The sequence below is a fragment of the Numenius arquata genome, chromosome 6, assembly GCF_964106895.1.
Source record: "Numenius arquata chromosome 6, bNumArq3.hap1.1, whole genome shotgun sequence".
In the NCBI taxonomy this organism is placed as follows: domain Eukaryota; kingdom Metazoa; phylum Chordata; class Aves; order Charadriiformes; family Scolopacidae; genus Numenius; species Numenius arquata.
The window spans coordinates 41794214-41808894 of record NC_133581.1 but is presented as its reverse complement, the minus strand read 5'-3'; the positions used below and the strand labels follow the sequence as shown (position 1 = coordinate 41808894).

Below are 14681 nucleotides of genomic sequence, written 5' to 3'. Positions count from 1 at the left end.
CTTCACTCCATTCCCTCACTGCTTATTTCCACCACTCTTAACTATTTCTTTAGTGAAATCTGTTCCCTGACCTGGTTCATCTCAGAGAGGAGTAGTGCAATTCTCTGAGTTGAGATGCTGTACAGACATCCTAGTTTGCACCTTCAGTGTAAAGTGGTGATTTCCAGGCTAAGCTAAGGTGCCTACACAAACTGTGTGAGCTTGGCTTCAAAGCATAAACAAACATGTGCTGAAAGTTCTTCGGTATGCATACTAGAATGCACATTAGGGTTGGGTAACAACATTTGTCAGAACACATGTTAAAGTCACTACACATTCTGAAATTTTTACAGGCAAGTTTCTAACATTAGAAGTTCTTGAAAATCTGCTTCCATAGTTTCAGTTCTGCTTTTGTATTTTGCCATGCGACACCAGCAATGGGAATACTACCACAAAAAGCTTACAGTCTCAGACAGAAGCATCCCACGGGCAAGAATGTTTTTGTCCATAATTCACCGTGCAAATGACACCACTGTAGACGTAAGACTAAAACATCAAGCTTCAGGCTTGTTAAAGGTATAAAGGAGCTACATATTTTTTTTTGCTGAAATTGGTGGCATCTTGACTTTTACCTGTGACTAGCTGGCTTCTTTCATTCTGTGTTTTCCAACTCCCATCTGTATAGCGCTACCTAACAAATGTATAACTCATCACGAATCCGGGCAACTCCCAAACTATATCGCTGTGAAATTCAACCAGCACAAAGTTCCCAGTGGAAGTAAAGTCCGCAACCTTCTCCGTCCCACAATAAGGGCCAACTGCAGGTGATGTAGCTCGGCTTCCATCATGTACGAGCAAGTAGTCGTAGATGCATCTGTCACTATCTTCCAGCTCAAAGGATAACATTTTGAGAGATATCTGGAGAAAATACGACCAATGCACTTTGCTTCCAGGTTATATCCTTTTCTCTCACCCTCTGTATTTAGCAAGCACAAATAGTCTAATTTCCTTATGTGCAGGCACTGTTTTTTATTCTGTGTTTGCACCACATCCTGATCCCACACTGTAATGCAAATCAGCAGCAAATTATTTGCTTAGCTTACCAGCCTTTGGATTGGAAGGAGAAGCAAGGGACAAGATTGATCTTGTACACTTTAAATTCTTTTCTCTAGAGAAATACAAAACCAGCACCTGTGCAACATTTCAGTTTTCTAGTGGGAACTCTTACCTAAGGATTATTCTGAACAAAGCCTACCGGTACAAGCTAAATTCATAGGAGTTCACACGCATGTGTAAAGGTTTTCCCTTGCTGAATACCTCAGATACCAAGATCCAGCATAAGTTCTTAAACTGGATTTTTGCGTTCAAAATTTTACTCTGAGAATGCCTGCGCAAAAGTGACATTACAGCTGTTATTCTCCAAGGCAAAAAGAGATTCCATTAGAGAACACTCATGAATTCATCTGTGCCTTACCTTGTATCCTACTGGAGAACTGATGACCCAGAAGCATGCTTGGTTTTTGGGGTATTTATTGGGGTAGTTTGGAGAGGTGATGACTCCATTTGAGTCTGTGAAAGTATCTCCACAATTCACTGAGGAGTAGAGAAGAAAAACAGAGAAAGGCATATTAACAAGAGTATTTTGGCAGTAGAAGTGAGTTTGCTTATACTCTATTGGATTCTTTCTTCAAGCCAAGAAAAAATGCGCTACCATGAAAATCTACTGCTGAAATATTTTATTTCTTTGCTTACTGTTTGTATCAGCAGCCGTACTGAGGGAACTAAAAACATAACTGCTAAATAACCTTTGGAGGATGGGAAACAGCTGCACCTAAAGCTCTATCTGTCTTTACAATCGAGTGTTGCTGTATTAGCGTAGCTTTCTAATGGTACTAACTTACTGCACTTTAAGAATTAGCTCACATATTCAAGACTAAGTTACCAAGCTAGAGCTAATGCTATCTAGAAATGACTCCATCAAAACTAATGTAAAAAGAGTAAAAAAGTGACATTTCTAAGACTTCTTCAATTTATGCTTTAAAAAAGTTCGCATTCTTAGTTGAAATAAGGCAATAACATGTTATTTGGGCTATTGCCTTCTAACTGAAAGCATGTTGCAGCACAACAGAACTTCATCCAGCATTTGTATATTTGTGAAACAGACACTCCTCTAGTGACTACAGTAGGCACTGTGTTTCATCTAACATAACAAAAGCCTTTAATTCAGAACATGTAAGTTACCGCATTGCATAAAATGCCACAAAACCTCGAATAACATATTGCCCAGTTACTGGATCTCATCTCATTGGTTGAGATTTCTCGTTGAGTTCTGCAGTCTTTGTGCTCTTTGGCTGCGCTGCTCCTATTAGTTACAGTCATTGCATTGTTTTTATTTAAAGAAATAGTTCTAAAGATGCGAAGAAGCCTAGCAGAGGCTCTCAGAAGAACATCTATGGGTTCTCAGGATTACTAACATGAGACCCATGCAACAGCCTGTTTTCTGTTTCCTGCTAACCTTCAGCCCCATTATTTCCTAGCCTTCGGCATTAGCAATTACTATGGAAGTGTAAAGAATAACACAGAAAAAAACTACTCTGGGGTAAGTGTTCAAAAATTTCAGTTCTTCCATACAAATACTATTAATACTGTTCTCCAAGCTCTGCAAAGGAGTATTCATACCCCTGTTGTAGGAGGCTCTGAATCCTGTGGCTGTAGTGCTCCCGTCACTTGCAAACTCTACCAGCATTGCCGATCCAGATGCCACTAAGGAGGGCAGTGGCCCCTTCCCACAGTATTTGTCCAGCAAGACAGGGGAATTCTTGCTGTTTCCATCATAAATTTTTATATAGTCAGAAGAGCAGTCTGAAGAGGGTTGGAGATCAAAAGCCTCAAACTGCAGGAAAATCTTGAGAAACAAGAAAACAGATACTGGGTTTAATGCTATACAGAGGGAAAGATTCAAGCCATCTAATTATTATGAAGTGAACTAGGACTTCATATTCATTTTACTATCCATGTATCACTGAAACTTTACTTTTTGTGTAAAAAGAGCATAGAATTTCACCTAGCCACCCCGTTACTGAGCCCAGTGATTGATGCCTGACTATTGCTTGTCTTTGAAAAGCCATCCAATCTTAACTGAATAAAAATTAAATTAAATAATGCATCTGATCATCTTAATATGTCTAATGAAAATTGTTGAGACTGTCTTTTTATTCTCTGTGTAACAAAATAGATGTCTTTGTCCATGAAAATGAGTCCCAGAGGGTAGTCATCATAATGAAATAATGCTGTGTAGCCTTGACACTGTGGTTCAAACCTTTTTTCTCCTAATAAAAATTACCTTACTTCGACGGATGCGGAGCAGCCACAGGCAGTTGCTATTATTCGGGTATGGGGATGGGTAATTGACAGAGGAGAACGAGCCTTTGGATTTAGGCAACACAAAGCTACAGCAGTCTGAAGGGAAGAACCAAACAGTGTTGAAGAGAATGAGAACTGCACAAAAATCTTCTAGAAACAAATTCCTGACAAATCTCTCCAACCCATCTGCATCAGCCAGGCTTGCAAAAGAGAAATGAATTATAATGCTTACAATTGTGTAGATGTTCCTAGTCTAAAAGTTATTCAAAACCTGCAAGTGAAGTGAAGCTAGTTAAGATACTTACCTGCTTCAGCTACTAATGTTTTATTAAAGACAGTAGGGCTTCGCTCACATATTTATTTTACTATAAAAGGCCTGGATCTTTCATGGACTTCCTTAACCTCGATCACAGAAGTAGTTTCAATGACATCAGTACATCAATTCCGATCAGCACATGTGTGTGTATTCATAACTGTATGCAAAAATCAAAAACTGAAAACTACATTCTGTCAAAGCAAAGAGGGGTAGTCACGGGGGGAAAACAATAACAGAGAGCACTGAAATCGAGCTACAAACCTAGTGACTGGTATACAGAGTTTGATCTCATCTGTCTTTTGTCTTTCCACATGCAGTCTTCATTTATTGCATTATGTGTAACTCCCCAAATTACAAAATATGAATATATGACATCTGAACATATGAATTTATGACATTTTTCTTTTGCCCCTACTTTCCCTGAGAAAACCAGTCTTTTTGTCTTTTTTTTAGCCCGAGTTTTTCTCCTTTTTAAAAAATTTAGCCCTTTTTTTCAAAACATACAGATCTGATTATGAAATTACATAATAATGGTATTGAAGTGTGATTCATTCCCAGCCCCGCTATCAAGAATAAATATCATTAAATGCTTATCACCATCTTTGAGATCATGACAAAGACTTAAATTGTAAACTTGTCTTATCTGCAGTTCAGAATTTGGGAGGAACCACTCTCAGCAATTTCTGTACTTAACTGTCCTTAACTGGAGGAATGAGGATTCCAACTAATTACTGATGTTTAACTAAGTTCTAACACAATTGAGAGCAGAATTTGGTACACTAATATTTAGGCCCCATTAATGTTTCTTGCTGTTTTGGTGGAAACAAATAGAATAACACCTCAGAAAAGTCAAATACTATATAAATTAACCTATGTACTGAGAGTCGAGGAAAAAGCTGTGCGTTGCAGGAGCATGTCTGATGTCTTACCTGTGTTTTGTGCATCTCAGCTGAAGAGTTCCTGCTAGAGGAATGCTAGGTATTTCTAGATCTTAAGATACCACAGTGAGTTAAGAAACACATGGGGCAAGGAAGTAGATAACAATACAAAAAGCCTGGGGAATTCCCCTCAAAGAGATGTTCTGATCAGCACCCATACTTAGATAAATGGCACCCATACTTCAAGCCCTGCAGTCATTTTTTAATTGAAAGAAATCACAACCCTGCTGGCACTACTGATGCACATGACCCTAAGCTATAATCATAGCTAAGGACAGCTTATGTGCTTTGCAACCTTCAGAGCTTTCCTGAAATGAGAATTTGACAGAGCCACATGATCTCTGTGAAAGATCACAACCATGATTTCTCTGATGGGCTTTGCTTATGTCAAAGAGCAGGGACTAGGTGAGGATAACTTAGGATGAGAGTGAATTCTTGAAGTAAATTGTCCTTTCCAAGAAGGCAGCAGCTTGGCACAGGGATGGGTCCATTTCCACAGACATACCAGCCCTCTTGTAGGGTGAGGGAGAGATGTAGTGAAAGGACTGTGGGCTGAGTTCCTTTGGGGGATGTCTGTCAGTGCCTACAGGCATCAGCTGTATAATGATTCACATATGCCTTCTATCTACAGCACTTACTGCACTTGTAGAGCTTGTTGATTTTAGCTACATCCAAGTTACTCAGCCCTTCTCTCTGCCCAATGGGTATGGAGGGGTCAGGGACTGGTACAATAGTTGGTTTCCCTGGAGTGCTGGAGAAATCATACCTGTAGAAATAAGAAAATCACATTTCTGGATAACTTCTTTTAAACAGTGAAGTTCTGTAACTGCATAATCATATTCATGTACAACATGCACAGAATTTCAATGGAAAAGGGCAAGAAGCTTCTCAGAGACCAGTCAGTCTTCCCTGAAGAGGACCAACGTGGCAGCCAATTTGTGTGCAGCAACTGAAAGCAAGAAACAAGAAAAAGCTGCTCTGTCCTGAGTGAGGAGAGCTTCCTCCGATATCCTAGCACAGCGAACTGAATCCCACCTTCATGGTTCCAGAGGCAGAGAAGCAGAGTTCTGTCTCAGTTAGCAATTGTCTATTTGCTGTCTGCAATTTCCTACCTCCTGCCAGACAAGTTTTATTTCATGGGTTTGTTCCGAAGTTGCTACTTGAAATAAAGGAGAAGGTACATGATATTACAGCTTGTACATTATGGACTAAAATGCAACCTTAGACAGTGTGCCCAGATGAATATGAGGCAGCACACAACATCTTAATGATATAAAAAAATCCCATCTTTTTTCTCTCTGTACCTAAATATTTTTGTCTATGATAGCTGTTGCTACATTAATGACATTATTTAGACTTCAGAACTGTTTTAGATTAGTGACTCAGTGGAGTTAGACTTTGGACCATAGCCATGTCAAAGGGCCCTAGCAGGAGACAGGAGTACAGTGAAAGAAAACATTGTCCTAATTTTTTCTTCAATCCATATCAACTCTGTTTTCCAGAAATCCTGCTGAAAAAGGAAGTCACCCTTAATTATATCCATTCACTCAATTTTAAGTGAACAGCAAAAGTCATTGCATGTACAGACCAATTCCTTCTTCCTAGATCTGAGCAGAAGATCTGAAAGCTGCTTGCTCCTTTGAAAGGACATCTCAGAAAACAACTCACGCGCCATAGTGCATCACTGAAGAGTAGTCGTAGGGAAGGCCCAGATTTTTGGAATTCACTTTTCCAAAGTTCCCTTGTTCCCCTGTAAGGCAGGAAAGGAACATTTCACATTTCAGTCAGAACAATTACTGCTGCTCTAATAGTACTCTCCCTGCTGTCATAATCCTCAGAGTAACTTAGAATACAAATACTTGTTCTCATGAGATCTTGGATATATAAAAGCCACCAAAGCCTTTTGAACACCATGGGAACCCATTTTCACTCAGCCTAGTAGGTTTCAGAATATAAACTCAATCAAATAAGTCAAAGTTTCAATATAATCAATAAATCCATTCCACTCTTCAAGTCAAAGTATTCCTCTGTCCATCCTCATTAGGGTGCCTCCGAGTATATTTCAGTATATTACCAGTATATTACCTTGCACATTATAAGCATCCAACCTATGCCCATGTCCCCAGAGGTGCATCTATACCTTGAGAGGGAAATCTGGCTGACCACCTAGATAAAAAAATTCAGAGGTATGTGTGGGTGGCCACCAACCTGTCTCGCTGAGTTCTTCCACCAAAAGGTTATAAGACCACAAAAGAAAGTTTGCCTGTTATTCACACCAAAGGACATGTTACCAGCCATGTTCTGGCTCTGTCTCTGGTCAAACCCATCAGCAATGACTACAGTGAAGTGATATGATTCGCATGAAGCAAGGGCACTCAGTAAGATCAGTTAGAAACATTCTGTCTGAATATAGGTGCTGATGTAGCCCCTCTCATCATAGGTGCTGAGCATATCATCACTTTTCATCTGTTTAGGCTTAAAAAGCTCATATGAGGTAAGAAAGTGGTAACATTGACACAGGACTAGGGCCCAGAGACACAGACCGGAATTCAAGACACCTAACTTTATTTCTCTAGGTTAGGCTCTGAAGCTATTCATCATGGCTGTCAGGATAATCAGAGGAGAGGGAGAGAAAGAGGGACACAGTTGGAGGGAGTTTCATCCGAAGGCACTTATTTCTCTCCATTGACTGGAGAGCATGAATATGAGTTGCACCCTGGGTCTCTTGTCTGTGGTAAGACAGGCAAGCAAGCAATGTCAGAGCAGGGAGCCTGGCCTTGAGGCTAATGCCCTAACCTCTGAGCACTCCTTTCCACTTCAACATCTGTACCTTCATTATTCTAAATAGTGGTTTGTAAACCACAAACCATCTGGACAAGAGTTCAGTGTTGGACGCTTGTCAGAAAAATCTCTGGAGTCTGCACGACTTGGCTGGCAGGCTCACAGTCAGAGCCAGTCTCTTCCAGTAAAGTCCTTCAGCACCGGTCCCAATGAGAAGCTTCACAATCCTATAACACAAACTATAGAAAGTTTGGGGATAAACATGGCTTTGGAGCTTTTGGTAGCTCAGAAACTCAGTTAAGTCTCAAATTGGTTCTCAACATTGGCTTTCCTGACTCCATTCAGTTTTTATCTCAGTTCCTCTTATCTGCTATATTGACTTCAGAAAGAATTATCAGCAAATGCACAGCTTCTTTTGAGGTGATGAACAGAGAACACAGTTCAAATGCAGTGAAACATTTAAGCATATGGCTACTGTTTGGCACATGCCTGCTTTGCTGAATTGGTTTGTTAAAAAAGAAAAAGTAACAGCAGCCTGACTGGACAAAGGTGGTGCCAGCAAACTAGTATCTGCCTCATCACATGCCAGAGAAATTTGGCTCTCTAGACCTGCGCATGTGGGGTGACTTAGCCCATCTTTTCCACTCTAAAAAAAAAAAAAATCTATCTCTGCCAGACTCTAGGTGTAATGACTCAGAAGAGCTGAAAAGGAAGCTTCAGCTGAAAACTTTGAATACAGTTATTTTTTCCCCAAAAGTTTGGGAAAAACAGGCTGAGTTTCAAGTAGCTAAGTGGATAGCAACTGATCAGGCTGCCTTTTGTCAAAATAAAGAAGTAGGATGGCTTCCAAGGTGAATTTCTGTGTAAAAAAAAACACTAGCAAACATCCTGCAGTCCTGGCAAGAGAAAAACAGGCTGTGTGGGAGAGCTGGGAAGCTGCAAAAGGTCTTGAGGTCTAGTTCTGCAACACTAGGGTCAGGGGGAGTTCTGCCATCAGCACTGTTAGCAGCAGCATGTTTTTGCAGGAGATGTACACTAGCAATCCTCATGAACATCGCTGTGTTTCTTCACTTCATTTCCCCTGCGTATCTTTGCATTTTTCCCCTGCAGTGCTTCTGCTGCACGCACTCAGCATTCTAACTCCCTTGTCATGCCCATCTCAGCCTCCACTCCTGGAGGATGCTGGTAAAACACTGAGGATACATCCCATCTCCTTTTGTGTAGTCTTGTCTTCTTCACCTCTTCCCTCTCTTTCATCTTTTCATGATACTGTGCCTGAATCAGAGCTTGGTTACATCTGTATCCTTTAGGAATGATGACATCCAAACCTGTGGACTTCCCCCTGAAAAACTAGTGTAAGTTTATGTGTGCCTAGCATCTTTAATATAACTTCATATTTTCAACTCCTCTTTCCTAGCGCATCCTTTGCTAGCATTTCAAACACGACACACCCTTGTTGCACAATGGCAAAAAATTCATAGCAAAATTACACCTTAACACTAGAGCTGAAACCTCAATAAAGAACAGCACAAATGGAATTTATTTAGGATATCATGGGAATAGCTAAAAAAAGTTTGGAGAACAGTGTGTTAGGAATTTGCAATCAAAACAATCAAGTTCCATCTGGAGAAAAAGATAGATATATTTTCAGCTGTGCATGACATTGAAGAGTTGAATATCTTAGTTGTTGAAGAGACTTATTAGAATTTGGTATTCAATTGTCCGGCCTCATTTACTATTATTTTCTAGAATGAACTAACTACACTATTACCTTTTTACAATTGTGGGTTGTTCAGCTGTCATAGCTGTCAGACAAGCGATCACTTGCATCCTTTCTTCCCCTACTTTCCTTCTATGTACCACTATCTCCCTTTCCCTGGGACTCCTACCATTCTCTCTACCCTCCCCACCCCAGACCCTGGAGCTCTGTCCATACTTCCTTGTTCCCAGCACACAGATCAAGGGCACATGGCCAAACTATTCATCCTTCATTCCTTTCCCTAAATAACATTCACTTGTTTTCCCCCTATGGATATACCAGTCCTGATGGCTCCCCATTGCTCCTTGTTTTCATGGCAGTGTATATTCAACCTGCTCTAGATGGATCTGCTTTGGCAGGGCGGTTGGACTAGATGATCTCCAGAGGTCCCTTCCAACCCCATGTGATCCTGTGATTCTTCTCTCCTCAAGGAAGAAATAACTGCAATCCTTCCTCTCCCATCATGCCAGGTCCCAGAATTTTGCACGTTTGTGGTTGCATGTGCTTCCCTTCTCTCAGCTTTGAGTTCCTTGTTCATCTATGTTTTAGGCAATGTATGTGCATTTCACTCACTGCCAGTGCCAAGATTCCTACCTGCTGCCTTCCCTGTTTCCATGGCTTTCCCTGAGACAGAGTTGCTCTGTGATTCCCCACCGTGACCTCTGAATATCCCATTTCACCCACCTCAGCTAAAAGTGCCCCCCCTTGCCTCCTGGCCAAGTCTTTGCAACAACATTTTGTGCTCCTGATCGTCTTGGTATTTTGGATTTAAGGTGATTCTGGGCTCAAGGTGGCAATCAAAATAAGAACATAGAGCTACTTTTAGGCTGCATCTGCCTTGGGGGACCGCACTAACATAGGTGTAGCCACAGAAATTCCCCTAGTACACTGAATGAGGAATTCCGTCACACTGAATCTACTGCTGCTGCATTTCAGCCGCCATTAATCATGATTCTTATTTGCATGGCTGTTCACAGAAGAAACATTCGCCTTTATCTGAAAGTATATGTTTTCTCTTAAGATTTAGTGGACATACCTGCCACAATGTGTTCCCACATAATCTTGACAAACCTGTCCCGATCACTCCGTGCCTGCTCATGGATGATACCCAGTGCATGGTTCATTTCATGCTGAATTGCTCCTTTATCCATGCAACCATTTTTCACCAGGCCTACTGCTTGACGTCCTCCAATTTTTCCAAAGTAAGACCAGCAGCTAAGAATAGGCAATCAATACGCAAAATGATCACATTCAGCAGATACAAAGAAATAGGTGCACTGATTATGCCACCAAGGGCCTCCAGATGCGCAGCCACAAAAGGGGACATGCAAACAGTCACTGGTGTGAGGTGTCTAAGTTCAGAAAGATGCCAAACTCTAGGGGGAAAAATAAAGCCTTTGTGGCGAGTATGGCAAATTTTAAAACAGTAAAATGGCCACATCAAACTAAGATGAAGCAGTTTTAGTCGTCAAGCAAAGAACCTGAAACAATTATACTTCTTTAATTTTTTTACAATTAAGGAAAATACCTCATCTTGCATTATACCTCATTACCTTTAAGTCCACACACACATTTATTCCTGCAGCCTATTAACTGATGGAACTACCAGTATATCTCAAGAAAAATGAAAAATTGCACTTGCTTTCTGAATCTTGACTCATAGGATAAAAAAGGGAAATTACTTAAAACAGAAAAAAAGTTGAAAGACTTTTTGAGTGCTTCCACTCCCAGGAGACAAGGAGCTTACCTCTGACCGCGTTCAACATGCACGTAGTCTGTTTCTGTTGTGCGATTTACAAACTGCACACAGGTCAGCGTGGAGATCTCTTGCAGAGCATCAGCAATCCAAGACCTCTCTGTCACTGCTAGAAAGAGAAAGGGGCCAGGAGAAATCTTCCTTGGTTAATCAAAAACAAGGTGTGTTGATGGGGTGCACTCCTTTAAAACTTCACAGCACTTGTTAGCTTTTTATCATACAAGCATAATAAAAATAAGCCTTCAGAGATCTTCAAGTTGATTGGACTTTTAAAGGGAGATGTAAGATTTATAGCTGGCCCTTATGGATATTCTATAGAAGACAGCTGATGGAAAGCAAAAGACTGGCATTGTTTCTTCCATTAGACAGAATGGAAAAAATGCAACAGTTTCAGATACAAATAATTGGATTAAAGTATCCCAAATGAGCCATCCAACTGTAGCTAAGCACCAAAAACCTATTTTGTATATCAGAGATAACAAATGTCTTCTACACACCCCTTGGAATCACTTGAGACAGCCAGCGTTCAGGGGCTCTGAAGATCACAGTGTTTCTATTCAGGTACCAAATAAAGATTGGAGTGTTTATCTACCTTTGAACACTTTAGCCTAATTTGGCTTTCTCAGTTATGAATCATCTACAACTGATTCATATCTTAATTTCCTCATCTTTAAAGTTTGGAGAGAGGGAGATAGATGGAATAACTCTCACCCAACCACAAGAGCATATGCTGCAATTCGAGCAGCAGCCCAGATAACACAGAGACTGGGCTCCCCTCAGCTCAAATGATAACACAGATTCCCTGTCCCCAGAAACAAGGAGTGGGCACAGGCTGTATTTCACTTCCATACCATTTTCTCTCAAGGTCAGATCTTTTAAGAAGATGGAAGCGTGGAAGCCTCAGCAGGGGAGGAAATGGAAGACCTGCACAGCCCATAGAAAGTCTTCTGGAACAAAATTTTCTAGAGTAAGGGATTGGTCCTGCAGGCTTTTGCACAGGACAGAGCTATTGACTGACTAGAGGGAAATAATAAGAGAAAAAATATCTCCAAGGATTTTTCCTCCATTTTTTCCTCTACAGGATTTCTAGTGTGGGAATATTTCTATGAGAGATTTGAAAGAAAATTACAGTGTTCAAAAAAGTGCTCCTAGTGGTAATTTTGACAAAAATACATTCATAATGTGAACAAATTGTATTTCTTCTTCTGTACTTGCTAAATATCAAAGTGTAGGAATGAGCTAATATTTATAATTAAAATTAATTAGCTGGCATTTATATAACTACCGCCCAAGCGAGCACATATTTTAATGTCTGTAACTGAAACATTTGGAGTTTTAGCCAAAGTACCATAGGGCTAACAGATTAGCAAAAGAGACATGTCAATAAATTCTCATTTGGACAAAGATTGCTTTTGGTGCATGCCACAGAAACAAAAAAAATAACAGAGAGTATAGAGACCGGAAGACCAATGCTAAGTTTACAGCATCCATTTGCATACACTCACAGAAATCAGAAGAGATGTTAATTGGAACCTTGACTAGTCCATCTGGTGACTTGGGCCATAAACAACTCTCACAGTTAATTGCACTGCGTCGCCCTCTTCTCAGGAGGATGTCTCCTTCATACACAGCTATTTCACTACCTGGCAGATGAAGAAAAGAAAGAACACACAAGGCAGTGAGAAGGCAAAGAGATGTGCAAAAGGGAGATGAGAGGTATATACGAACCAAGCTTTTGTACCTTTGTAAATTTCTTTCACTGAAGTTCATTTCCTAATAATGCGAAAAAGGATTAGTAAATTAAGACTGAGTGACTCTAGCATTCACAATATGCTCTGACTGCTGAGGTCTGCCCTGCTTCCTGGATAGAAAAGATTAATATCAATATAGGTGTCATAGTGCAGCTGTAATCAAAGTTGTGACTAAATATATTTTTAGCTTCAGAAGCTTTGGGAGCCTTCAGAGTGGAGGGCTAAGTATAATAAGTCATTGTTCTCTTCATTAGAGCTTGTGGAATTAAAGAAAAATCATAACTGACCTCTGTAAAGATGGGATGAATCATACAAAAGAAATGTCTATTTTTATCACGCATACTGAATGCATGCAAGCTATAAATTTCCAGGTTAACTGTTAGTTTGACACAAGACATTGTGACATGCTCCTCAGTTCTGACTCCAAAATACTTCGAATACATTTCTCACAGACAAGAACTATTGGTTATTATGCCAAAACCGTACAATAGTCTTGGGTACAGCAGACAGAGAAGTGCCTTGTATCGCATAAGAAAGAAATCAAAGTGAAAAGTATTCTGATTTGCTGAGGCTACATATGGAAAAGTATGTTCCATATAGCAATTGCTCAATAAGTCTTCTTAATTTCTTTATAATGACAGCATAAATAATCACACTGAACACAACTTTAAAACACATCTGAATTCTGTGAATTGTTTTCCACTGATGCTGGAAAATATTTCCAAAGAGAAAAGTATACCAAATAATGAAAATGAGGTATAGAGAAGCAGTCCCACCAAAACCTACAGTTATTTATATAATAATTGCAATCAAACTCACCTAAGTCATTGTTTCTTGTAGTTACCTGCAAAAAAAAAACAAAAACAAACATATCTTTTAATACATGCTTATCTCCGCTGCAGAAAACTTCTATCATGTAGAATCACAGCCGTAAAGGTTTTTAACTAACTTTAAGATAATCAGAACAACTCAGCAGCAGCAATGTAAATTCTCAACATCTCAGAGCAGGGACACACCTGGACAGGTTTACTTAGTGCAAAGCTATAGAGAAATGCTAAATGAGTTGGCAGAAGAAAGTACTTCATCTTCATATTTCTGAAATGATCTTCTCTTCTCTGCAGCTCAGTTCTCAAAGTTGTGGTTACTTTACTTGGGGCAAGTTTTACAGGAAAGCTGCTGCTGTTGTTAACAAGTGTAACAAAATTAGATAACAAGGAGTATTTTCACAAAACAAACAAGCTGCAGGACTTCTCAAGAGAATTTCCAGGCTCTCATTTCTTATTTATCTTCAGAAAACAGAGGAAGTGGAGCAATAGGAAAGAAAATCCAGCAACCTTTAAAGTGACTCATCTTTAATTCTAACAAGAACCCATGAGCTGCTGCAGATCCCCTCACTGCTGACCAGGGACAGGATATAGCAGTTTGTTTACAGCAAAACTCAATGTCAAGGAACTCTTTGATCCATCCACACTGACTACCTGTCCTAGAAACTCCTCAGCGTGCTGCCAGGAGCCACCCTGCTCTGCAGAGCCCATCTGCCAGCCTGCCCGCTCTGTGCACAGCTCTCAGCCAGGCATTGCTGGCCAGGAGCACTGGAAATCTGTTGGAGCCAGAGATGAATCTGATTATTGTTTGAAATTGTTTTTCCAATACCATATCTTGCAGTATAATCATCAGCGGCAGTGATTGTGTGTCTTTCTGGAATCCACAAATAAATAAAACCACCAGCTCCCAGAGTTTTGGCTTCCCACCTTCTCAGAAGTTCTCCTTCCTCTGATGTCTGTGAATAGAAACAAGCCTAGAAAGGCAGGCTGAATCCTAGAAAACCCGCGCTGTAAGAGTAAGCCACACATTGGAAATATTCATGTTGAAGCCACATGAACGCCACCATAGGCAGGCAGATGTTGCTTTATCCTCCCAGCTTCAGTCCTGCACAAATATCTAGGTGCTATAGAAAATCCTAAGGATTTGCTGCATCAGATGTTTAAGAAACAAGCAAGAAAACCTTTGGAATCACTGCAAAGGCAAAATTCAGAGG

The 14681-nt window shown here is 40.3% G+C and overlaps 1 protein-coding gene across 1 annotated transcript; it reads right to left on the bottom strand.

Annotated features, from left to right (window-relative positions):
- Positions 1-666: 666 nt before the first annotated feature.
- Positions 667-13728, bottom strand: LOC141465833 (embryonic protein UVS.2-like). Its single transcript, XM_074149493.1, has 11 exons — positions 13660-13728; positions 13463-13487; positions 12398-12535; positions 10884-11001; positions 10173-10351; positions 6265-6346; positions 5235-5362; positions 3323-3438; positions 2659-2884; positions 1454-1572; positions 667-897 (listed from the first exon to the last, which is right to left on the bottom strand). Exons 1-11 carry the CDS (start codon positions 13726-13728, stop codon positions 667-669), a joined length of 1431 nt encoding a protein of 476 aa, XP_074005594.1.
- Positions 13729-14681: the final 953 nt, after the last annotated feature.

Bases quoted from the DNA above. Each gene is read 5' to 3' on its own strand.
- LOC141465833 (XM_074149493.1), bottom strand. From the start codon at position 13,728: ATGAAGTACTTTCTTCTGCCAACTCATTTAGCATTTCTCTATAGCTTT. The intron at 13,488-13,659 runs GTGTGTCCCTGC...TTTTTTTTGCAG, and splicing joins CACTAAGTAAACCTGTCCAG to GTAACTACAAGAAACAATGA. The intron at 2,885-3,322 runs GTAATTTTTATT...TTGTTTCTCAAG, and splicing joins TCCGCATCCGTCGAAGTAAG to ATTTTCCTGCAGTTTGAGGC.